Here is a 25,643-nt window from a genome sequence, read left to right as displayed (position 1 = left end):
ACAGGCTTGACGGCGTTCTCTCCATTCGACTGCTACTACACCCCAGACAAAAGTCTTTTATGTGTCGCTGCTTGCTGAGAAAAGGACAAATTATGTTCAAACCGAAAGTTTAGATCTCAAACTAGCTTCCAGATGACGAAATGTGTACCAGCGTGCGAAATTTTGAGCGTGAAAGTCCGAGCAAAGTCATCGCTCATATTTGAACAACCTTAGCCAGCAGTCCCGAAAAAGTTCATTCGAAAACCTGATCAATTCGAACATTTTTTGCGGTTCTGAAGACGTCAAATACTAGGTTTCACATGGACCCTAGATTGACCAAATAAGAGGAAGACAAGAAATGAATAAAGCAACAATGTGTGAGCCCTACTGTTGTTGTCCATGCTGGTTTTGCTGTCATTTCTGTCGTCTGCTTGACTACTCACCTGGAAAGAAGACAGGGCCAGATGTCCTGGCCTGTCTCCTGGGCAGATGGCAACCAGTGGTGAGAGTAGTAGCTGCAGCTGGCTTTCCTTGTGGCTCTTGCAGATTTCCAACTGAAGGCGTTCCAGGTAAAGGGAGGGGCACGGAGGCTCCCGGTCACTGCAGCCCTAGGAAGAGAACAGGGCACACCAAAAAGGGAGCTTGAAACATTCCTGACAAACAGGCTTGTGGACACGTAACAAAACTGCACCATAGTGTATTTTTCAATGCACAAAAGATGGGCTGCTCTTGCATGGCTCCAAAAGCTTGCTGGGCAGGAACCAGTGATATGAAGCCAGCCAGCGCAAGTGAAAAACTTGCAATCCATTAATGTGATTCATGAGTTCGCACTGAACGCTTGATATCACTGCACACAAAGCTTGACTTGCCTTCATAAGATGGCCCTGCATGTCATGCATGATCAGTGTTGCCCGCACATCCAATGGTCTGAAGCAGCGAGGATCGAAATCTCCCTCTGGAGCCTTCTCAGGAGGAGGTGCATCAGCCTCCATATCAACATATTCCTGCCAGGCACCCAGGTAGTTTTCTTTGAGCTGCATCAACAGGTGCAGTACAACACCATCCAGAGAGAGGACCTGCAGACAGAACGTAGGAGGAAGGCCTTCAGCAGTTCACTTTGAAATTTATCAACTTGTGGTAAGGTGTGACGAGAGAATATTACCTAATCCAGAAAGAGCTAAGGAGAATGCTGCAATGCTACGAAAAAGACAATCACTGACAAAATGTGGCAGCACAAGTGACAGAATAAATGACTGTGCAAACTTGCGCAACAAGCTACCTTGCGCAGAAGACGCTTGTGTGCCCTACTGTGTATCACTTAACTTTACATGTTTCCCTCCCTTCTATCTGCCTGGTTCCAACACTCTTTCAGCATACTGTTCAAGGGACCCGAACATCTCTTTTGACGCTTTGAAGTCTGAATTACCAATTTCTTTTTTTCCTGTACACTGTGATATTTATGGACCATTCTACAAGGTTTCAAAGCGAGCCCATTCCACACAGTGAATGAGCATCAAACTCACAGACGGACCGATCTCCAGCTCCAGCGAAAGCACGTCAGGTGTCATGGATCCAGGGTCGAAGTCGTCTGGAGCCACAAGTACTGCCCGCTTCTTCGGCGGACGGATTGGCGAGAGCAACAATTCCTCCTTCTCGGGTGTGGTCACGTCAAAATCCAGCGGATGTGCAAAGTCCAATGGAGGAACAGGATGGTACGTGTACTGAAGACTTAATGCCACAATGGGCACTGAGACAACTTCCACCCAACCCTTACTGCAAAAAAAAAAAAAGAAAAGAAAGAAAAAAAAAAAACACATTTTCTAGTGTAAACGTTCTGCCAATACAACAACGGTGCTGAGTGCAACATCTAAAATAGCATCTCCAACTGCTTTGCTACAACATTAAACCTATCTCATAATCGGAAAATGATCGCATGTTTGACCAAGGTTTTAAATGACTGCCTCTAAGAAACAAAAGCATAAAATAGCATTCACCCAAGCATGCAGTGACAATGCCTAGGGTGGGCGAGAGGTGGCCGGTGCCGCCCAAAAAATTTCCCCAGTATTCTTTTCAACCCCTGACGAGGTGACTTTATTTGCCAATAATATTCTATACCTTCTCATTTCCTGCATTTAATTGAGGCTGGTAACTGAATGTGAAAATCTGTTTTGGATTTTTACAAGGAGCAATAAAGCCATGCCAGCCAAAATTTCAGTGCACCCACCTTCCACTTGCCAGCATGTCTGGGCACTGTTTAGAATGCTCGCAGGTATTTGGCACAAAAGCAATATAAATGTAACAAAACAACACAACACAAATATATATATGCGCAGAAACAACACATGAATCCTCCTTGCAAGTAAGGCAGAGCAAAGTTGATATTCAACTTTTTTTTTTTTTTTTAAGAACAAATTTGTTTATTCATGAAAACAGGTACTATTACATAAATAATACAGAAGGAGGTCCCAGAGCTCAAGGCTGTATTGGGACCTCCTATGGATGGATGTATAAACTTATGAAAAATATTATTGGTACAGCAAAAGAAGTCAAAAGAGGCAAAACCGGCGAACATAATATGGTAAAAACAAAAAAGTAGGAATTCAATACAAGCTCGACAATTTCATGTGCGGCCGGTATTGTTAAAATAAAGTATTTGAAAATTATATACAAAGTGATACATCTTCCCAACGGGCATATGAAAACACTCATGAATTGAATGTGAACAAAGTGGTATGTATATAAAGAAAAAACTTGTTTGAAAGTTATGTGACACTATTGTGATAATACGGATAACAGTTGTTTAAAACCGGACAGAGATGGGGATTGCTTGACATGAGAAGGGAGGTTATTCCAAATTTGTAAAGAAGCAAAAAGAGTTGTGTGCTTGCCGTAGTTTGTTCGAACGGTTGGTAATAGAAAATTGTTGTCCTTAGCAAATCTTGTTTGATTATTATTGGTGAGGGCCTCCCTGTTGATTCCAATTGAGAGCATGGTGTTGTGCACAGCTTTATAAAGTAGGATTGCGAGACTAGAGGCAATCAGTGAAGCGATCGGTAAAATGCTGTGGTCGTGAAGAAGTGATAGCGCTTCGCTGCGGTATGAACTGTAGGTTATTATACATATGGCCTGATTTTGAAGATCTTGCAGTTGATATAAATGTGATGGGTAAGCGTTTCCCCATGAAGTGATGCAGTAATTAAAATGACTATGAATGAATGCGTAGTAAAGAGCTATTAAAGTGTCACGATTGAAAAAGGGACGCGCTTTTAGTAGTGCTCTGGTGCCAAAACCACATTTTTGTTTCAGGTTAGAAATGTGCTTATTGTATTTAATGTTAGCATCCAGAGTAACGCCAAGAAATGTGCAATGTTCTGAAGGTTCAATGCAATGGGAATTAAAAGTAAGTGGTGGGATGTGTACGGGAGCCTTGCGATTGGAGCTGAATACCATGAATGTTGTCTTAGAAGGGTTGATCTGCAAGCAGTTACGATGACACCAGTTTAAAATATTATTGAGATCAGTAGTCAGCATAGATGTTAATGAGTGGATTGACTTATCAGTAGCTAATATAGTAGAGTACATCGGCATAAAGAAACAGTTCTGATTTAGCAAGACAACTAGGTAGATCATTAATATATATTAAAAACAGCAGAAAGCCGAGAATAGAACCTTGAGGCACACCTGTATTAATTGTAAAGTTAGAGAGCACATATGAATCGACACGGCTTGTTTTCTGTCTAATAAGTAACTTTTGATGAGACTGAGAGGCGGCCCTACTACCCCTACAGCTTCTAGTTTACTTAGTAATATAGAGTGGATGATAGAATCGAAAGCCTTGGTTAAGTCAATAAATACTGCCCCGGCAAAGCATCCCTTATCAATAGCAAATTTAATTTTGTCAGTGAAGGCAACCAATGCTAATTTAATTGAATATCCAGAGCGGAACCCAAATTGATGAGGTGAAAATATATTGAACTTTGAGAAGTAACTAGTCAGGCGCTGTGCTATGCACCTTTCTATTACCTTGCTAAAAAATGGTCAGTAATCAGTTGGTAATGATTCACAAAACAAAATCACATTAGCTACATGACAGGCAACTGAATTAGAATGTGTGTAATCGCTCATTTTTACCATTTCTGACTGTACATGTTCAAAAACTACGGCCAATAAAAGTAATAAAAGATGTGGCCACCTGGGTTGGGCGACAAAGTGCCATTTTTTGTCTGGAGGAGGCTGCGTCCTGGGAGCTCCCATGCGGTCAATGACCAGGGCACTGCGGTCTAGGAGCAGCAGCAATTCGCGGTGAGGGTCTCCTTCAGGCAGGGAGGCCAACATCGACACACTCTCAGCCTGGAAGAAAGCCGTCCGCTGTGCACATACTGAAGAAAATTTCTTGAACAGCATATGCGGCAGAACTAAATTTAAAGCCTCTAGGACGCTTTGCACATTAATCTGCAGTTATAATGCATTCTTTTTTAATCCCTGTGTTCCCAGAACAGCTAGAGGAGGCATTCATGATGTCATTGCACCTTTTCACACTGAGAAACCATACAAAAACGGTGAGGAAGTAAGGCTCAAACTTGATCCTTACATCAAAGAGAGTCTCAATATTGAGGTGCGCAAAAGAAGTGTTATAACAGCAACTATTGCGAAAAATACTGCAAGAAATGGCCACACCGATATCATGCACAAAAGGTAAGAACTCCACAGTCAATAAACGGCAAGTGAAATTAGAGCGCACATCATAACAGTACTACAAGCAATTCGTACAGTGCCTTGCTTGAGCAGCCAGAATTGTCAAATGCCAACATACAAGGACCGTGGAGGTTGGCTGTAATGCCAACAGTAACAACTACAGTTTAACTCACAGCATACTGCAATAAATAAAATTTACATTGACAACTGTTTCAAATTTGCCCTATGCTTGGTTTCAACCACGAGGTACAAAACAAAAATAAAAATATGCTGAAACTTTGAGGAATCGTCAATGCATGCTTAAAGGGACAGAATACTGGCCAAAATATGTCATGAGATTATGGTGGAGATGAAAAGACCTTGCCTCATATAGTATAGATCGAGCACTACAATATCAAAGGGTTTTACAATTTTAATTTTCCATTGAAAATCGCATAAAAACAACTGAGGCTCTATCTAGCGGAGAAACCCTATTACAAAATACCGCTGATTTTCGTAAGTGCACACTGTACTTTTTTCTTGTAGGAGTACTTGTCATAATTTATTATATTTTGAGCTCTCTACACTGCGTCCTTAAATAAAAACTACCCCTCCTTTCGCACCGCGAGAGGCATGCTTTCAGGTTTTGCCACTAGATGGCGTCAGTGTTAGAAATTCTGTGAATGAAACGGTGATAGTGTCCACAAAAACTTTCGTCAACAAGGCGTGCGTTATTGTGCCGTAATAGCCTTGAAAGTGAAACTGAAAAGGATGTTGCTCTAAGCAAAAAAATGCTGTCTGTCGAGTAAAATTTATATTTGTTTTTGGTACATCTTTTTTGTCGACCACCAGTCGTCACTGCGGTCGCTGCTTATGGTTTCCAGCATCGGACTACCTAAAAACGGGCGAATGCACTGATCGAAAAATTCTCGGTAAAAATGTTCTAATGTGTTTGTACCAAAACCGCAATGGAATCAAACAATTTAGACATCAGTCTTTCCATTGCGGCAAACAAAATTTGAGACCTTCAACAGTTCTTGCAGTGGCTCGTCTTTTTCTCATGACTTTAACCACTGTTTTGTGCAGGAGATGCAAGTGTCATTTGTTTCGATGCTTTATTGTTGCCCTAGTGTTAACTCTTAAATAAGTAACAAGCTAACTGCAAAAAATAATTAAGTATTACCTAATTATGCTCTGAGATCTTCAAGATAAGTAGTCTTAAATATATCAGAGTATACCCTTTAGGCTTACACATCATCATCTGTGCAGTATGTAATAATGAATGGTTAATTATAACAAATTCTCCTTAATTTGGCCTTCCAGGAACCGGGAAAAATGCTCAATAACTAAATGTTCCAACTATCGAATGAGCCTGAAAAAAATTGCTGAAAATCATTTGCCCCACAGTAACTTTATCTAATGCGCATATGTATGATGGTAGTCTGCATTTGAGATGGAACCCCAGTGAGAACGATGGTTTTTCCCAATCTTGTCAAGTGTTTTACTTTGCGCAACGCTGCTGTGGATGTTGAAGAATGGCTCCAAAATCACAAAGGCCTCCTCTACCCTTTTCGCAGTACGAAGCATTAGCAGTGGTGCCCCTTCACAAAAAAAGCCCCCTCACGTTTTGAGGGTGCTCTACATCCCGATGAAGCGTGCAGAGGGGAGAAACTGCACGTGGCCAGTGCGCAGCTTCAGTACACTAAAGCACAGCGTACTAAAAGCAGCATGAGGGTGCATGCAAAGGATATATGCGTAGGTGTTTGAACACCTGTGAATGAAGCGGTGATAGTGCCCACAAAAACTTTCGTCAACGAAGCGCACGTTATTGCGTCGTAACAGCCTTGAGTGCAGAAACTGAAAAGCACGCTACTCCACACAAAAATTGTCTAATTACTATCTCTTGACTGAAATTAATATTTGCTTTCGATACACCTCTTTTGTCGACCAACAGTCGTCATAGCGGTCGCTGCTCATGGTTTCCAGCATCGGTCTACATAAAAATGGGTGCATGCACTGATTGAAAAATTCTCGGTAAAATTTTTCTATAGCATTTCTACCATAACTGCTATGGAATCGAACATTCTAGAGATCAATCTTTCCATTGCGTCAAAAAAATTCGAGACCTAATTAGTTGGTTTGTGGGGTTTAACGTCCCAAAGCGACTCAGGCTATGAGAGACGCCGTAGTGGAGGACTGCAGAAATTTCGACCACCTGGGGTTCTTTAACGCGCGCTGACATCGCACAGTACACGGGTGCCTTGATTTTCGCCTCCATCGAAAAGCGGCCGCCGAGGCCGGCATTCGATCCCGCGTCCTTGGGAACAGTAGTCGAGCGCTGTAACCACTGCGCCACCTCAGCGAGGTCCGAAACCTAAATTCCAGTGTTCTGTCCCTTTAAGAGCACACTGTTGGAGACAAAACTTGCCTGAATCCAAAACTTGAGGCTGAGCTGAGGTGGCAGGAAGTCCACAAAAGGCAGGTCAAATGACAAATCAAACACTTCACCACAGAAGGCAACTCGAGCTGTTGAAAACACATCAACACAAATGAGAAAAAGGTGCACAAGAACACTACAGAAAAATGAGCCAAGATATGATCACAGTTCTGCTGTTATTAGACATTTATAAATGTACAAAACTACAGCATTTCAGTTACCAGCTAAAACCAAACACGCATTACATGCAAGTAGAACACAACATAAATCCCATCTTTCCAAACAGAAGAAATAAGAATTTAGACCCGAGAGTTTCGGCAATAACCCTCTGATTAGCCTTATGGGGGCTCAATCCTGGAAACCTTGACGTCAAAAAGTGGGGTAACCTCCCATACCTCCTACACTGTCAGATCATGTTCAACATGACACTCGTGGCAATACAGGGTGTTCTATGTAAATGTTTATTGATGATAATGGCAATGATGAACACCCTCTAGTATAGGTTACACACAACATAAATACCTATGAAAATAAGAGATTGAACAGCCGTTACTCCATGATTGTCCATGATAATCTTCATGATTACATTATTATTTCACACCAATCAACACAACGGAAAAAAAATCCCCTATGCTTTCCTTGGTGCCAGTGACTGTTTGCTCCCTTTGTATGTGCACTGGTCAGGCTCACCATTCTCCTGATGGGCACAGTCAACCCAGTTGTACTCGTTGGCCAGAGTAATGAGCTCAAACTCAGTCAGCACAAGGTTGAGATGCCAGGTGTAAGGAACAAAGCGAAGGAGATCCGGACGAGCTTTGCTAGCCCAGTCTTCTATCAAGGCTGCAAAGGAGAGCAGAGGTAGTACAATGAGGTGGCATGCAAAAGGTTTTAGATATGTTTGAGTGGAAGAAAGGTTAGTAACCCCACCTTGAACTTCTAATAATATAAACCAGAATTGAGAGAAAGACCTCACCTTGAAAGAAGCCCTTGTGAGTATGCAGCAGTGTCAGCGAGCTGCGGCAGCCAGCCAAGCTGCACTGCCAGTCCTGGTGGCCATTCCAGACTAACGGGTATTTGCCCTGGACATCGAACTGCGCAAAAACCGTCATCCCAGGCACCCTTATTCCTCTGAGCGAGGCACACTATTAGCATTTGAGCATGTCCCGTAGCAATTACACTGCGATTTATGCTCTGTGTTGTAATTGCACTGAATTCATTTTGTGCCCTAGTTAATCTTCCTTATTAACCAGCTAGTGCCCGTGTTAAGGACCTGCAGCATTTGATAAAATAAATACACGTGGCTGCCCATTACTCTTATATACCACACCTAGGGCGAACTGCTGTAAAGCTGAGTGCCACTTCCATGAAAAGCACATGCAAAGGTGTCGAATTTTGTGAAACTGTATCCATGCTTCTATTTCAAACAAAATTTGCACTATGTCAAAAAATATGGAATTGCGTACAGCAATAGCCATGGATCTTTTATAGTAAACGTTTTCTCGACGTCAGCTAGGGTGACAGGTTCCAAGATATGCAGCACTTACTCCAAGAATCTCGCTCTCCAGCAAATTTCTGAAAGGAAGACTGGTTGAGGCTTCCAAGTGGAACAGTTGACCGGTCACTCGGGTCGTGTAGCCTTCTTCCGTCACTTGCCAGGGCAGAGTAAGCTCCAAATATGAACCTTGCTTGACTGTCATATGCACTGCATTGGTCTCCTGCAAAACACAGCGTAATCTGGTCCTCAGGTAAATGCTGGAATGGTGAAGTTTACTGCCTGAAATGAACCTGCCTAAAATGTCTTGAATGTCTAGTTTCACATGCACCCCATACCCTTGTCTTTTTCTTTTTTTCCCTCAGAGTAAACTGCCCTACCACCTGTAACGCTCACCACTGATTCTACCTTCACCTCTGTCCCCTTGGCCCTTATTCATTTTTTGGCAAATTTATGTAGGTTCTCGGTCAACTTCGAATGAGCATGCTAAGAAATGGAAGCAGCCGAAGCTTTTCAAGTAACCAAGTTTTGCCTGCTCAGACTTCAGATGCAACCACAACATATTACTATAGCAATAATTCAAGTAAGGCAAGTTTGCTAAAATGAGGTATTACCGCACCCACAAGTTAGCAGCCTAGACATCACATCTGTGGAATGACAAAATGTTCGGCGAGATAATAAGGCTTTTCAATCATGCCTTGATGAAAAACCCTGAGTGACAACGCCACACAGTTGTGTAGGGGGAACGTATCAGAGACCACAGCGACCTCTGCATGTGGTTCTTTCTTAATCCCCCTTTCGCAAACAGCCATGAAACTGTTCACCCAATTTTTGCAGCCCTGAATGCAACTGCTTTACACACCTCAGATGCACAGGAAATTTTTGTTGGAAGAGCAGAGCTATCTCACAAGAAATATTTAGAAAGTTAGACCTTTGACTCAGTGAAGCTCGGAAAATTTCAAGCTAGAGATCACATATCCACATTCCCTGCCAATTTTTGACACTAGATACAGCATCCATCATGTTTTGCCGCTACCACTTTGGCTATAGAGGCACTTTTTCCGCTGTCCACAAATAAAAAGTAACCACCAGTTCCAATACGAAGACAGCATACATATCTCAAATGAGTAGCTGCAGAAGAGAAGAAATTGAACACTGAAACCCTCAAAACGTCAACCCATAATTACAGACATAGGAAAGCCGAGTATAAAAAATTATTGTCAACCTTTCGATTTCGATGAATGACAGATAGTAACATAATAAATTTCACCAAGTTTTAATGAATGATTTACCACGTCATCTCCACTACTAAAATAGACATGATAATCACTACATTTCAGGTAAGCACTACATAGAAATGTTATGCCTGTCAATACAAGCAATAAGATTCTTTATGCCTCTATAATAAACTCGGAATGCATTAAGTTTTTTTTTTTTGTAAAAACAGTAGTCCCGTGCTGCAGTTTATGAGGTCTTCAGGATACATTTGGGAGTGAAAATGAGCAAAGAAAAATTTCCTCTTTTGTGAAATTCATCAAGAGAAATAATACTGCGATTTTGGCGCAACTGCAAGTATGCCAAAGAAATGACCGCCGAGCCAGAAAATCAGCACAACCCACTACTACTATGGCAGCTACAGCTGCTATACAGAAGTCAGCAAGAGCTATACTAGCATTCACTGTCAACAGGTGCCACATGGCGAGCCTTACTACTGTCTTGTATCCAATTGTTAGTGCTCAGTGATATCGGTACAGTCAAAACCCGATTTAACGAAACCCAATTAACTAAAGTCCAGATTTAACAAAGATATTGCAGTTCCCCCTCAGACGCCCATAGGATCCAATGCTTTTAAACTCGAAATAACGAAATCAATTCCGTGATCTGTCCCGATCCTTTTTCCGAAAAATGAAGGTGGAAAGGGGCCATTTTTGCCTATTTTGTAGAGAGCACCCCAAAATTTATTGATTGCGAGCCCACGGTAACAGCGCGGGGCACCTTCGTCCTGCTTTTTTTTTCAAACTGCATGGCGCAAAACAAGTTTTAGTGTTCAGTTGAATTCACCAGATGGTGACAGTGCTAAAAAAGTCTCATGTTACATTCCAAGGGGCGGTGTTGCTGTTCGGAGCTTTTTTGTGGCGTGCTTCGTGTGGTCCGTTCACAATTGTGCTTCTGCGGATATTTCCCCGTGCCTTTGAGTGCATGGTTCTCTCAAGCTCAGCTTGTTAAGCCTACAGTGCTACACGTAGCACTTCAGACCTAAAAGAAATCGTAGGTGCGGTCACTGCTCACAAAGCGCGCACAGGCAAAGATCACCGACTTGATTGCTGGAAAACAATGTGTAGTCCTCTCGGGCTCTTCTTTGATGAGTAACAATTTTTTTTCTTGTGCCCTATGGCGCCAGTCATTTTTTCTGGCCGCATTTCATTTTGGGAACAAAGGCTTTGCAAGTATGATGCCGCCGTGCCTACTGCCAAGGTACATCATCTTCATACCTAGGTTTGACCACTGGCTTATAATCGCAGATTTTTCATTACAACGATATTTCAAAATAACGAACAATCTTTTGCGGTCACAATGGATTCGTTATATCGAGATTTAAAAGTCACCATGCACGTCACAATGACGCAGCGATGATAGCAAACTTTAGATGGCACAAGATAAAATTGCCCAAAGAGTGCCGTAGCTAACATATTTTTGGTCTATGTGGGATGGCACCATGACACATTTTTTCAAGCTGTTCACCCCAGAGAAACCAAGCACTACGACAGAGTAAACTCCATTGGAAAACCAGTGGTCCCCCGACAATAATAAGAATCGGAGCAATACATCATAGGAAAGCAAGCACCCCATACTTTTTCTTTGGAGAACAACAGGTCCAGGGTGGCATCAGCTGTGGTGCTTAGGCGCAGATCAAATGACTGAGCTCGACGCCTTTCTCCAACTTGTGGCTGAGGTGTAGGCTTCAACGGTTGGTAGTCTTGAGGAAAAAAGAACTGCATGAGTTTGTCCCGCTGCCTATCAGCCCAGGGACCATAGCTGAAGCTTGTGCCACGACCACACTTGGCATCCAGGCCCCATGTGGGGGCACTGCGACGTTCCACCAGGTCACCATTGGCCAGCTGCACCACTTCCTGCTCCGCTGGGACTAGCCCTGAAACGAAAGGAGAAGACCATTTTTATAACCTCCGGCAAACATGCAGTTTCAGCAAAACATATGGCATCGCTATAAACACTACCTATAACATTTGTTCCCATAGGATTATAACCAACACAGTCCCAACAAGAAACTTCTTGCTGTCAATTCATATCATTTAACACTGCTTACAGGGGAAATCAAAATCGTTTCTGAAATGCGAGAAGCCATTTCAGAGAGCAACTTGTTTGTTCTTTGTTGTTCTGACCTACCACAGCTGGCCACGCCACCCCTATGACCTGAACAGAGGTTTGCAGAATTCAGATATTTCTAACTGCACTTGTTCATTGTCACCTGATATTGCATCACACTTTTTTCAGAGCATACAAAGGCTCAGGCCACAGAGATGGCACACACACACACATCACCCCTAGCATTCACACAGCAAATACCGGGTGACACCGGGTGACCCACCTGCTTCATCTTGGTAGTAAAAGAGGTGAACCCTGTTGGACTGGAGCACCACAAAGCCTTCACCCATAAAGCGTGGGGGCTCATCAGGCACGCCTATGTACTTCGGACTCGGGGCTAGCATGACCTGCAGTCAATAAAAATCAACATGTGCAATCCAGAAACAGCACTGTACAGTTACCCCTGGATGCCATCTGTGACTTTACCCAAGGAAAATTTTTATTTCTGGTTATAATTTTGTAAAATGCACCGGCCTTGCAGGCCATGAAGCAAGCACAATGCCCACAACAGTTTGCTTGTGGCACCAATAGCATGAGATACAGTGCACAAGTCCATGGCAGCTCGCTCACAGTGCAGCTTAGGACACCCACTCCTGGCCAGTGGCTTAGGCAGTGCTTCACAGCCCGTACTTTCTTACTTTCTCCCAGGAGAGCACAGAACATGCTGCACTAAGTGGGCCCACTCTGCCTGTGTGGGTGTGGAGCCAAAATCAAGAGTCAGTGGTGCCATCTAGGTGGGTACTTTGGAAGCTGAGGCAGTGGACACTGACTGGCTGAGATGCCAGTTGCGATAAAAGTCTCCATTATACAAAGTAGCCCATTGAAATGACACACCCCGTATCAGAGTATTTGGATCATACCAGTTGGGAAACTCCGCTTCAAAAAGTAACTACAGTCAAAACTCGATTTAACGAAACCCGATTTAACGAAAATCTCGATTTAACGAAGGTATCCTAATTCCCCCTCAGACACCCATAGGGTTCAATGCTTTGACTAACCCGAAATAACGAAACCGATGCCGTGATTTGTCCCGATTTAACGAACCTTTTTTCGAGAAATAAAGGTGAAAAAGTGTTAATTTTTGGTCTATTTTGTAGACAGCACCCCAAAATTAGAATTTTAGTAAGAATTGTTGTTGTTTCTTTTCATACGCGCTAGCGGCGCCGGTCGTGGTGTTGGCGCTACCCACTCGAAAGTAGCGCGGGGGGTCATGACGATGACCATACGGACCCCCAAAGATTGCGCTAGTTGTATGATTACCAACTTTGGCGCCAATTTGTCATTAGCTGTGTGGCTTGCCGTCTCGTCAGCGGTATTTAGGGAAGATTGTTGCGCCGCTAGCCGAACCGTCCTTTGGATCGGTGCTACCGGCGTGAATTCGTCACGCGCGAGTGCGACGAAAAGTGAAAATGGTACATGCTAACCGTTACGACCGCGATAAGCTGGTACGGTTTATGCGGATGCAAAATGCATTATGTTCAATGGGTGCTCAGTCGGGGACTTGACTTTACTACTTTTAAAACGAAAGTACTGTTTAAGCGGGTACGTTTTAACGAGGTTTTACTGTAATCGAATGTACTGAATTATGTGCCCAAGAAATGCCTCATTCAATTTAACGAAGTTCTCGATTTAACGAAATAATTCACAGCTCCCCTCAACTTCGTTAAATCGAGTTTTAACTGTAGTTTTAATACGCACTTTTCGAATGCCGATGAATTGTCGCGCCGTCTAGAAGCAGTCAATACAGGCTTTCTGCTATTGCCATCATTGCTTTTTGGAAATCATCTTTTTTTTCTTTCTTTCTTTCTTCTTTTCCATCTTATCTCTATAGCTGTTGCATCTAAGAATTTTTTCTACTGCAACTCTTTATCTGATTTCATTTTCCAGGTGGTTGAGCATTATCAACAATTCGAAAGTTTGCAACTTGGATACAGTTCCCTTTAATGGCCGTGGGCACCGCCACTATTTGTAAACACCCACCGATCAAAACTGCCATTTTTTGATAAATAGGGCCCTATGGGAAGTATTGCAACTGGTAATCTTAAAGAGCTCTGACAACTTATATGTTTCTTTTTCTTTAATGTTGCAATACTTTTGATTTTTTGGAATGTTTTGATTTGGTTCGCAAATATGTTTGGCCAGATGAAGAGGTTCTTCATATCTGACTCTGTGAAAAACCTGTGTACGTATGCCATGATGATGTAGGGGGAATGTATCAAAGACCATAGTAACCTCTGCTTATGGCTCTTTCTTCATCCCCCATTCCATATATGAATCTGCAGAGTAATGGCTAAAGAACTATGACTCACTGATTGATTATTCAATTCTGATGGTGCCAAAGCAGCATGGAAGCTAAGAAGCATGACATAACGGAGGACTCTGCCTTAATATGGGCAACTTGGGTTTGCTTAATGTGCAGTAAAGCCTCTCACAGATGCATATTTTCATTTCACCTTCATAAAAATGCAGCAAATCCATGGGATCATGTCAAGAAACTACGTAGCAAAGCGGGTCTGCACAAGACAGTCGCTCCTGAAAGCTCAATGACAACTGTCTACAACCAAGCACAACTACAGCTGTTTCTATTCTTTTTTTTATGATTTAATATGCACTGTTTGCCCTTCTGAAACATGAAAACAATAACGCAGTGTATCCCAGTGTGCATAGTTTAACTTCTAGCTGCAATAAAACCCTACACCTTTCTGTGCAGCTCAAAACGCATTTTACCTGCATAAAAAACACATCCCCTAGAGCTTCAGCTCTGCAGTCGCTAATGTTCTCCATTCATGCATGCCTTAACACAGCTCAAATAGTTCAGTATGACTGTAACAACCTGCACCAGCCACGTTAAAGCAAACTCTGCAGTATAACGCTCCTACTGCAAAATCAGTACGCCCATAGGCAGAGGAAAAAGGAAATGTGTGAAGTCCAACAACTAAAGCGTATGTTTACAGGATGCAGTAGACACCTTAAAGGCAAACCTGAAGAGACCAAAAAAACTGTTCATTTTATCAGAAGTTCGTCTTAACAGAAATGACCCCCAAAAAGATATGTGAGCCTGCCATCTGCGTCCAAATATTTGCAACATGAAAACAATCAATAGCATAATCTTCCAGAGAGAGGATAATTAATTGCTACTACATCACTCACTGCACCATGCATGAAGTGAGCTGAAGACAGAGAGCATGAAACGAGCTCATATTATCCCACTTGAAAATGGCATTGGTCTAGTAATTTTTTTTTTCTCACCTCGTCCTTCTCATTATATCCCACAGCAGCAGCTTTTCTTTTTCTGATTTTTGCTCTCCCTCTTGCTTTGAGTTCTTGGACGGCACCCAACAGAGTAGAGTAGCCATTTGTTCCTCTTATATCGCTCCTCCAGCGGCACGACCGGACTGTCATTCACGTCATGAACAGGCAATGCGCCTTTCTTGTGGTGCCAATATCTGCCGATCTCTGCTCTGCGATAATGTGGCCCTGGAGTTTTTGTATCCATAGTCAACAAGCTGGTGCACTTTGCACAGTACATGAAGTCTGCGGGAGGCAGTGCACGACATGCAACACATGCATGATGCTGAGATCCGTCAGATCTTTGCTAGCCCAGGCAACATGGTGCCCTGCCGTTTCCACGCAGGCAAGAAAACTTGCCTTCAAGAAAGCACGCTCTCAAATGACAGTTTTCCCAGAGTTCTTTGCGTTGATGCGTGGAAGTGACTTTGGGGGTTGAACTTTCTTGCACGGATGCACGTTATATTTTTCGTGCACCGTGCCATGCAGAACGCCCCGTGAGTGCTGATGTATGCGGTTGCCGTGATTGGAGATTGCTGCTAAACTTCATCTGAACCAAAGGACATGCCACTCACTTCATATTAGCAGATTTCTTCAACAACTGAGACCTAAATGAAAAACCAACCAGTAGTCTCATAACTCATCTTATCCAAGAATTCGTCCCAGCAGAGGTAATCTTAATAGAGTCTACTGTATTTTTTGCTCATAAAAATGTCTTCACTGTTCTTACTTGCGCCATTCCAAGTTAGTTGTCATTACGATGCACTGCCCCTTCCCGTTAAACAGCATGGAGGCGAGCATATCTTGAACGAAGGAAAAAAGTAGTAAAACCGAGGGCACATGCAAAAATGGATAGAAACAAACAGTATGTGCCTATAGAGTATGCGCACTGTCCTGTGTTATCTTATTAATGCGCATCACGTTTGCAAAAGCTTCAATATGCTGCAACGATATACCAGCTAACCCTGCGAGCAAACTTAAAGAAATGCTTAGCCTTTGAAGGTTAAGAAGAGTCTTTATAGGCTACAACACCACACATTTAAAGCACTTTAGGACTTGCCTTGAAGCTGTCAAGCCGACAGTCAAGTGTATGCTGGAATAAATCAAGCCCGGATGCAGCTGCTCTAGTCTTGTAGGTAGCATGGCCTTCTTCAAAACGGATCGAAATCGTTGTGGGGAGCAGACGATTTCCAAACACCAGGCGCCCTGTCGAAACCTCCACCTACAGCGATAAGTGTAATCACTGAGAAAACTGAACCAAAGTTCTACAGAAAAAAAAAAAAAAGAAAGGTGCTTCCAAACATATTAAAAACAGAAAGACAACTCTCTGGCCAGAGTAAAATTTCAGGAAAGAAAATATGGTCCAGAAGCTGCACCTTAAAGCCACAGGCTCAAAACCAGACAAAATATGAATGGCTATCACCAAGTGATGAGTTAGACAACTTCAATACTGATTTGGTTGGCAATACAGTTAAACCTATTATGTAGCGAAGCTCTATGTAGTAAACTCTTTTATATTACAAAGTTTTTCAATTTTCCAATGTCGACCCCATTACAGCACATGTATTTGAAAACTCCATGTAATGAACATGTTGCGGCAGTTGACCTCGATATAGCGAACTAGCTACGTCGACTATCTCTGAGCTAGTGCTGAATTACTCGACATTTAGCAGAACTGCGCAAGTTTCATGACAACAAAATACGACCTGACATGAGAGGAATGTATATGGTTGCAATGAGTGACCACAGTTGATACAATGCACTGTGTTTCAGCACCAACAGCACATCTATGTGACTAACATAGCTGTCTCCTCTGGTGTCGCTTTTGGAATGTGGCACTAAAGTAGTTCACGCTTAAAAGCAGAGAACACCATGATAAAAAAGATAAAGGACACGGAATGAGCAGTGTGCGCTCCTTCCCATCATGCGGTTCCATGGTGCCTCAAGCAGACTCCTCTGCCACCACCTTCTCCCCACCCCCTCATAGTTGCTTCGTGCTAGCTGCGACACAGTTGGAGGCTACTGCTGCTGCCGCCGTCACGCCGCACCCTCAGCGCGATAGTGGTAAGTTGCACCAATTATATAACTTCAAATAATGGAAATTTACTGTAAATACTTTCAAGGTACTTTTTTTTTTACATTTATTTCTCGTTCTTGTTTTCATTCTACATTTTCCTTTCGGGTCTTCATGCAAAAACTGGATATACAACGAAAACCTGAATGTAACGAAAAATTGCAGACTTCCTATGGTTTCGTTATGCTCAAGTTTAACTGTACTGATTGACTACTGCAACCATAGCAGGTTGCAGCACGTTACACGTCTCCGTGAAGCACGGACACACATCCAAAGCAACTGCAACACACACAAGTGGCTTGTGACAGTAGGACCTGCTTGTAGTACCTTCAACACAGGGACCAGGTCACGCCATGGATGGTCCTCTGCTGCATTGCTAGGTGGAGGATCCTCGGGCTTTGGCTCGTCAGGCCCACTGGGCAGCACACTGGAGTCTAAGCCAAAAAGCTGCTCTAAGCGTGAGTACAGCTGAGACCGGTTGTATATGTGCAGCTCCAGGCCATTTAGCAGCAAAAGCACGCGGGCCTCAGCATCAGCACACGCTGAAACAAGCCAAGAATGACATGCTGAACACATTCCTGCAGCTATTGCACAACAAAAATAATTTGTTCTGATACCCCATTCTGCACACAGAACACAACAGTAAGAACCTCAACCCACTGAACTATTCTTCAAAGTCCCAGCTGAATCAAGCACATTCCCCTGACAGCTGTTTTTTAACAACTGAACGGTGAGGACAAGAGCCAAATAAATAGAGACTAGAATTATACAGAATCTTAACTATGCTTTCCATACCGACCGCATCACAGCTGACTTGCGCATTTTGTGACAGGAGTACAAGCATACAAATGGATCCCGCTAGGGGTCTCCTTAAGGCAGGGAACATTACGAATGAGGTGCGCACACTTCATGTCATTTAAAATGCTGCCCCTCTTTCCCCATGGCACAGGAGACCACACTGCCAGCAGCTTTCAGGAGCAAATACAAACAGAACCACCAGTGCAACAAAGCACCTCCACATGCAAACCGTACCAGTGATTCTTTAGGCCACATTAAATGAACTGAGGACCTTGACCAATGCATACATCTTCATATACTAGACTTCATTTTATGTGTCCCACTGCCATTTGATGCTCAATTCCGAATAAAGCCTTTTACAACGTTACAATGTAGAAAAGTGCACAAGGTTAAAAGGTACATGCCTCTCATTAGTGTCAATGCCAATTACTATGCCAAGCACTATAATATATGCACGTTTTTCCGTGCTCCCAGTGGAAAGCGTAACCTGCATTACATTTAAGGATTCAAAGTTTAAAACTGGAACCCAGCTAATGCTGCAATTTCGCTCATAATTGAAAAATTTAGTAAGAGGATGCGGTAGAGCACATATATTTTGGGTCGATCTACACTAAGCTACATGTTAAGGTATTCATTACAAATATAAAATGATATAGAAATGTAGCCGTAAAGCAGTAGACCCTAAAAAGTTATAGCTTTACACAAATGTAGTGAGTAACCTGGAAAGAAAACAATTATAAAAGGAGCAAGCAATGTTATAGAGCAAATCTACCCTAGAGATGACAAAAAGCACATACTACGTGGGAACTCCTTTTTTGCATATGGAATCCACCAGCGGAAAATTAGCCAGCCGTCCTGAGCCCGCACAGTATAATCCGGTGTAACATACGCAACGTCTCGAAACATCAACTTTCCAGAGAGTACAGAAAGGGACACAGAACCTGCAAAAAGAAAAAAAAAAAAGAAATCACGCATTCTCAGCCACAGTGTGTAGCGAAGTCAAAAAAACATTTATCTTTATTTTCAACAGAACAGCTTGATGAGCTCTTTGTTGAGCTGAGCTGCTTTTATGACGTCTACCAAATTTCAAACACGGCGTCAAGCGTTGTGGCGTTGCAGGCAGGGAGAAAGAGCTTTTTGCATTTTGTGAGTCCTCCAGCAGTTTTCAAAAAAAAGTTAGAAACAATTTCTTTTCTATCCCCAAAAGCTAAGGCACCACTATCGAACCTGCCACTGGCATTGGCTCAAAACTGCTGTACCGCGTGTTGTCAGGTTGCAGCACTGCGGGTTCAATCAGGAACACACAGGCTTTGAGCAAGATTTGGAGAAGCTAGGTATCCTTCCTTCTCAAGAATTTATTTTTTTAGTAATGCACGTGACAGTCTGCGAGTCTCAAGGGTGTCTGCTAAAGAAACTGCTCAGGCCAACTCCCATCGTCGCCACATGGTGAAGGAAGTTCGCACCAAAGATACTTTTTGAGGGGCAACGCAAGGGACCTTCATACACTGCAGGAAAATTCTAAGGAAGCGCGCTACTTTGCAGCTCCTTAAGCTTCAGTTTCCTAAGTTCGTTTAAAAAAAAGTGGCGGATTCACTCAGTGGTTTGTTGAAATTTTAAAACCCTCTTTTCTGTGTTTCTTATTTTCAAGCAATCTTAATTCTTGCATAGAACATTACTTCTCCGGTCAATGTTGTATCACTATGAAATATCGTATGGACGTTCTTTAGTATTTGCAAAATAACGCTATATTTTTTATTGCAATTTATTGTTATGAATTGATATAAATTTGCAAAAACATTGTAGTTCCACAAATTAAAAGCAACTTACAGAGTAATGTTTTTTGTACTTCCAAAAAATTTATAGATAGACTACTTTATTCTCATTGTGTACAATGCATCACAATGAAGAAAATGATATAATACTCACTGCTTTGTGAAATTTATACTGATGTCAAATAGGTGCACAAAAACACCCTTATATTTCAAATAAATGGCTTGCAAAAGTTAAACCAAACTAGATAAGTATTAACTCGATTTTAGAACAGCTCCTAAAATTTGACCAAATGTGAAGTTTTCGGTCATCTGGCTCTGATATTAACAAAAATGTTTTTTTCTGAAGCGTGTCTCCTTAAGCGCACACAAGACAAATGCAGTAGTTTCTTTTTTTATCATAATCATAAGCCAAGCAGAGAGCAACTGGCCACTGGCACCATCTTGACAGGGACTTTCGAAACTATGGCAGAACCAATATTTTTTTTATTGGTTGACCACGCAATATCAGAGTGAACACTTGTCATACTAGCCACAATGCAAAGCCATATGGAAAGGCTGCGAAGACTTGGCACTTAAGTAAAATGGCAAAATGTTTGGCCAGTTTAGAAGGCTTTTCATGTCTGCCTCAATGAAAAACCCTGCGCTACTGTGCCATGATTATATAGGGGGAATGTATCGGAACCATAGCAATCTCAGCTTATGGCTCTTTCTTGGCCCCCATTTCCACACATACCTATTCAGCAGTGATTATAAACTATTACATGACTAAATGATTAATATTTTTATGCGACAAAGCAACTATGAAGTGGTAACAAAAAAAGAGCATACTGGATGGCTCCTTTATAATTTCAAACACTTGACATTCTTGCACTGAAAGATTAATTTTGCATTTTGCCTTCATCAAAATGCCCTGCCACTGTGGCGCAGTGGTTAAGATGCTCGACTACTGTACCGTAGTACCTGGGTTCGAACATGACTTCCAGCGGCTGCATATTGCATCGCTAGAGGCAAAACGGAGAGGCGTCCGTGTGCTGTGCAATGTCAGTGTGCATTAAAAATCCCCAAGAGGTAAAAATTACTCCACAGCCCTCCCTGTTTCCACTTTCACTCCCATCTTTCTCCTTTTCCTTATTACATGGTTCAGGTGTCCATGAAAAAATTGTGATAGGTAATGCGCCTTTCCTGTGAACCAATTATTATTATTCATGAAAGCAGACAAAATACTTGCAGTAATGATGCAAGATGATGATTGAGACGTGATGGCAAGCATATAAAAAATGCAATGGCAGATACAAGAATGCTAGAGATAAAAGGTGGAGGGGATAAAACATTTCTGAATAGCTCATTACCAACTGTACAAAGAGATGAATTGATATGTTTTTCAAAGTTTGGTGTCTTCAGGAATTATTGAAAAGCTCTTGGCTAAGGTGAATTCTACATCACTTGAGTCTTAATATGGTTCCCGCAATTATGGTGTTACACTGCAAGTTAGTCTGTAAACCGGTTGCTCGACATCGCTCAGATTATTCTTTAGCACAAACTCTGGAGGGTGTCAAATCTCGACCAAATCTTATGATCAGTAACTCTGCTTTAAAACCAGCAGAAATTTTAATTCTGAGAAGGAAAATGGACATAAGTTACCGATTTTGAGATATGCTTTTCCCACGAAGCGGTTGAGAACTTTGGTCAGCAGGAAACCCAAGACACGGGCATTGTAGAATGTGATGTAGATAACCCATGCAGTGGCTGCTAGCAAGGCACACAGTAACCAGGCAAAGTTGGAGTCCAAGGGCAGCTTTTCCAATGGGGCTGTGGTGTTCCATGCCGCTGGATATGCAGCCACCACTTCTGGCACATCGGCTGGCACAATGGACCTACATTGAGGGAAACTATTATTTGCAATTCCTCGGTAGAAAAACTCTGGGTGCCAAGTTAGACTAGAAAAACCCAGCTTAAGTGTATTACTTTCATTTACAGTAAAATAAAATAGGAACAAATTTCCTCGTTGCACTGTGGTTCCATGCTGCAGCACTACTAGTTTACAAAAAAAAAAAAATATTCCCTTCCATAAAAGTGAATGTCATACAAATTGAAAAGAAATAACTTTAATTTCGTTATAAGAGCGTGTGGAATGAGTGCAAAGTCAGCAAATCTCCGGCTAGTAATATTTTTCACTATGTGAACAATACATGTACAAAATAAAATCTAGTAACATGAATATGTAACTTGCTACATGGGTCGCTAACCTAAGCACCAATGATTTATTTTACATGGATTTATGTGAACTCTGAAACAAGCAAATCAATGGCGGTCTTAGCGGTTTTTGCGAAAAAAATATTTCAGGTAAGCCACTTTTGAGATGTCCAAAATGCCTTAAGTAAAAGCAATGCATCTGCTGTAAGTGCAATTAATGCAAGGAACAGGGGCAAACATAGTTTAACGATCGCAAGAAACTAGTGCACCTGATCGGATAACAGACTTCACCCAAATGGACATGCAAAAATAAACTATTCGTTTCGTCGAATCGCAAGAGGCGCTTTGTGTTTCGGGCATGCAAGTGCAAGGCCTTCCCCCCCCCCCCCCCCCCCCCCACACACACACAAAATAAATATACACATACACACACAGCCCCGCCGGGGTGGTGCAGTGGTAAGACGCCCGACTACTGTGCCGGAGTTCCCGGGTTCGAACCCGACCACGGCGGCTGCGTTTCGATGGAGGCGAAACGAAGAGGCGTCGTGTGCTGTGCGATGTCAGCGCACGTTAAAGATCCCCAGGTGGTCGAAATTACTCCGTAGCCCTCCACTACGGCTCCTCTTTCTCTCTTTCCACTTTCATTCCCACCTTCCTCCCTTCCCTTACGGCGCGGTTCGGGTGTCCACAGAGCAAGTGTGACAGTTACTGCGCCTTTCCCTTCCTGTGAACCAATTTAACATACACACACAAAATAAATATTAAAATGATAGCCATGAAACTGGCGACATGAGCAATTGACCCACGATTATGCAACTTCCGCACTGATAGATGCTACAGATGCACGGCGCTTAGCTCATCAGAGATAAACATTCTCTGACAACATGAAGGAAAACAGAAACCCGCAGGTTTCGCTCTCAGGCGACATCGCCTAATAGCGTTGGCGCACATTATATCATATATATATTCACCCCTCAAGAACTGCAGACTAAAGCTACTGTCCCACGGAACGTAGCATTCGATTTAAAAAATGCATTCTGAAAGAAAAAAAATACAGTGCCATGCACTCACGTTTCTGTCGCATTCATGGTAGGGAGAAATGAACCGCACGCGATCGCGCTACACTTCTTCTGCCATTAGTGCTGTCCTGCTGTCCTGCCAAAACAATTAGTGGCAAGCATGCAGCGCAATATGCTGCATGTCATAACGGTCATAACTTTTAAATACAAAGCTGAGAATCGAGAATACACCGGGGCGCTTGTCCATCATAATCCCACTGCGATCATTTTCATGTTTGTCTACTTCTCCCTCCACTTTTCTGGCTTCAAACGACTACTCAACGGCAACCTCTGGATTCACTCAACACCTCAACTTGATGATGATGATGATGATAGTAGTTGCAGCTGATCTACCGATTAGTGACAGTTCATGCTCCCCTGCTTCACAATATCACTCATCCACAATATAACCCTAGAACATCAATTTATGTAAGAAGAGCTATCCCCCACTGCACAGTTTCTTTGGCTCCTCTCACCACAGCGCCTCTAGAGTGTTAAGGCACGGCCGCTCAATGGAGGCGCACTTGGTTAAGGCCCGTTCACCATATATAGTTAAGTCTTTGTATTAACTCTATGCCGTTCACACTTGCGACTCGCGGAGCAAGCGACTGTCTCAAATGGTCGCATCGGTCGAAAAGCGACAGACGGAAATAAAAATACCATTCATTTTTCTTGTGTGACAATTGCGAAGGCGAAAAGATGCCAGCAGTGCTCAGATCAATAACTTCAAATTAGAACATGCGGTCACACAACCATTCCTCCTGCTTTTTTTTTTTTTTTTTTTTGTAATTATACAGTTCACACTGCGACTCGCGGAGGTCGCGCGACCGTTTTGGTCGAAAAGCGACTGTCGCAAATGGTCGCATCGGTTGAAAAGCGACAGTCGCGGGCCGTTCGGGCACTGCTCGATTTTCCAGCCGCGCGACTGCTGGTCCCTGCATTTGCACAACCCAAAACCCCACCCGGCAGGAGTGGGAGGCGACCATACTCGCCTGCTCCGACCTGAAAGCCCAAAAGACGTTGGTCAAACGAGCAATGGCAGCAGCGGAAGCGGTCCCATACGTAGAGCTCTATGGTCCCGTACTAGCACTAAGCCTGACCCCAGAGCGCCTAGAGCAACCTCCATGTAACTCTCTATATTTAATAAACGTTTTCACCACCACCGACTGCTGGTCGCAGACCGTTAAACCAATCAGCGGCTCAGCTGACGTGAACGTAAGTTAGCTTTACTCTATGTGAACAGTCAAGGTAGATATGCCATAGTCTGGAAAACTTCAGAAGTTCCTCGCGCATCTGGCGCCTACTTGACTCCCTTGTTTACCTCATTCGCCGTCTCCATCCTGTCTTTGCCACAGACATTACACTCAGAGTTGACAATGCCGCTCTAGCGGAACTCTTTGCAGATCTCTTGCTCCTACTAATCCCCCTCAACTGGCATCCCCCCAGCTTCCTCCCTTCAAGCTCCACTTCCTCCATCGTTCCCGCCGCTTGCAGACCGCATCCTTTCAATCTGTGGAGAAATTACTCTTTACGAGCTCAACCAAGCCCTTACCTACAACTGCCGCAGAAGTGCCCCAGGGGAGGATGGAATAACCTTGTAGATGCTCAGGAACCTCGATGCACCGGAGAAAGCTCGCCTCCTGAACTCTTTCCACCACGTATGGCGTACGGGCTCCTTACCGGACACATTGAAAAATGCCGTCATAGTACCCATCCTCAAATCAAGAAAAGCGGCATCTGCCATCTCATACCGACCCATTTCCCTCACCTCAGCGGCATGCAAGGCCATGAAGTATATTTCATTCAAGTGCATTGAATGGATCACCTCCATCTTTAAATACGTGAAACCTACCCAATCAGGCTTCTGTCGCCGTGCCACAGCAGACTCCATATCAGATGTCGTCAGCTCCCTTGAAGAAGCATGCAATAAACGCCAAGCAGCCCTCCTACTTCTCCTTGACGTACAGAGTGCGTTTGACCTTATTCATCATTCAGCTATTTACCTTGCCCTTGATCAAATCTCTATCACGGGGAAGCTTCGCCTTTTCGTCTCTTCCTTTCTCAAAAATCGCACTTTTCAAGTTCGAATTGGTACTTCTGTGAGCACACCATGTTTCATGATCCTCGCCTTGATTGGGCTTGGCAACATGGACGCATCCCTTTTTTGTGCAAACATATTGCGCTGTGGCACCTTAAAGGATTGTCCCATACCTATGGCTCCCTTTTCAGATTTATATTTGCTTTCACGCATTTTTCTACTCGCTTAATTGCTGCTTTCTTAATTTGTGACTCTATTAACCCACATATACTTATCTCAAACTTACCTAACCTATAGTTGTAAGCTGCCACATTAAGTGAAAGGCCATTGGACATAGATATAAACCCCTTTAGCCAAGCTGTCTGAGCATCCTTGCATGGCCTAGCGGCTACAAGTCAAACTCTCGATGCAAGGGTCCCGAGTTTGATTCCCATCTCACCTTCCCGTTTGGCAGAT

The 25,643-nt window shown here is 43.0% G+C and overlaps 1 protein-coding gene across 1 annotated transcript in view; it reads right to left on the bottom strand.

Annotated features, from left to right (window-relative positions):
- tweek (transmembrane protein KIAA1109 homolog tweek) overlaps positions 1-23,437 on the bottom strand; it is a 106,330-nt gene extending 82,893 nt beyond the window's left edge. The window contains exons 1-15 of the mRNA XM_084601172.1: positions 23,163-23,437; positions 21,540-21,772; positions 18,924-19,067; positions 17,656-17,870; positions 16,315-16,476; positions 12,190-12,313; positions 11,435-11,733; positions 8,635-8,805; positions 8,064-8,181; positions 7,781-7,930; positions 7,082-7,179; positions 4,172-4,329; positions 1,503-1,752; positions 849-1,055; positions 423-587 (exon numbers count right to left, since the gene is read on the bottom strand). Of these exons, the coding sequence (XP_084457298.1) occupies positions 423-587; positions 849-1,055; positions 1,503-1,752; positions 4,172-4,329; positions 7,082-7,179; positions 7,781-7,930; positions 8,064-8,181; positions 8,635-8,805; positions 11,435-11,733; positions 12,190-12,313; positions 16,315-16,476; positions 17,656-17,870; positions 18,924-19,067; positions 21,540-21,772; positions 23,163-23,179 (2,511 nt within the window). The 5' untranslated portion in view covers positions 23,180-23,437. The remainder of the gene's footprint in view (positions 1-422; positions 588-848; positions 1,056-1,502; positions 1,753-4,171; positions 4,330-7,081; positions 7,180-7,780; positions 7,931-8,063; positions 8,182-8,634; positions 8,806-11,434; positions 11,734-12,189; positions 12,314-16,314; positions 16,477-17,655; positions 17,871-18,923; positions 19,068-21,539; positions 21,773-23,162) is intronic.
- Positions 23,438-25,643: the final 2,206 nt, after the last annotated feature.

The sequence above is a fragment of the Amblyomma maculatum genome, chromosome 4 (genome assembly GCF_055883805.1).
Source record: "Amblyomma maculatum isolate TAMU_Amacu chromosome 4, ASM5588380v1, whole genome shotgun sequence".
Taxonomy (NCBI): domain Eukaryota; kingdom Metazoa; phylum Arthropoda; class Arachnida; order Ixodida; family Ixodidae; genus Amblyomma; species Amblyomma maculatum.
Note: the sequence above shows the minus strand (reverse complement) of the source record. Positions and strands in the feature narration are given on the sequence as shown.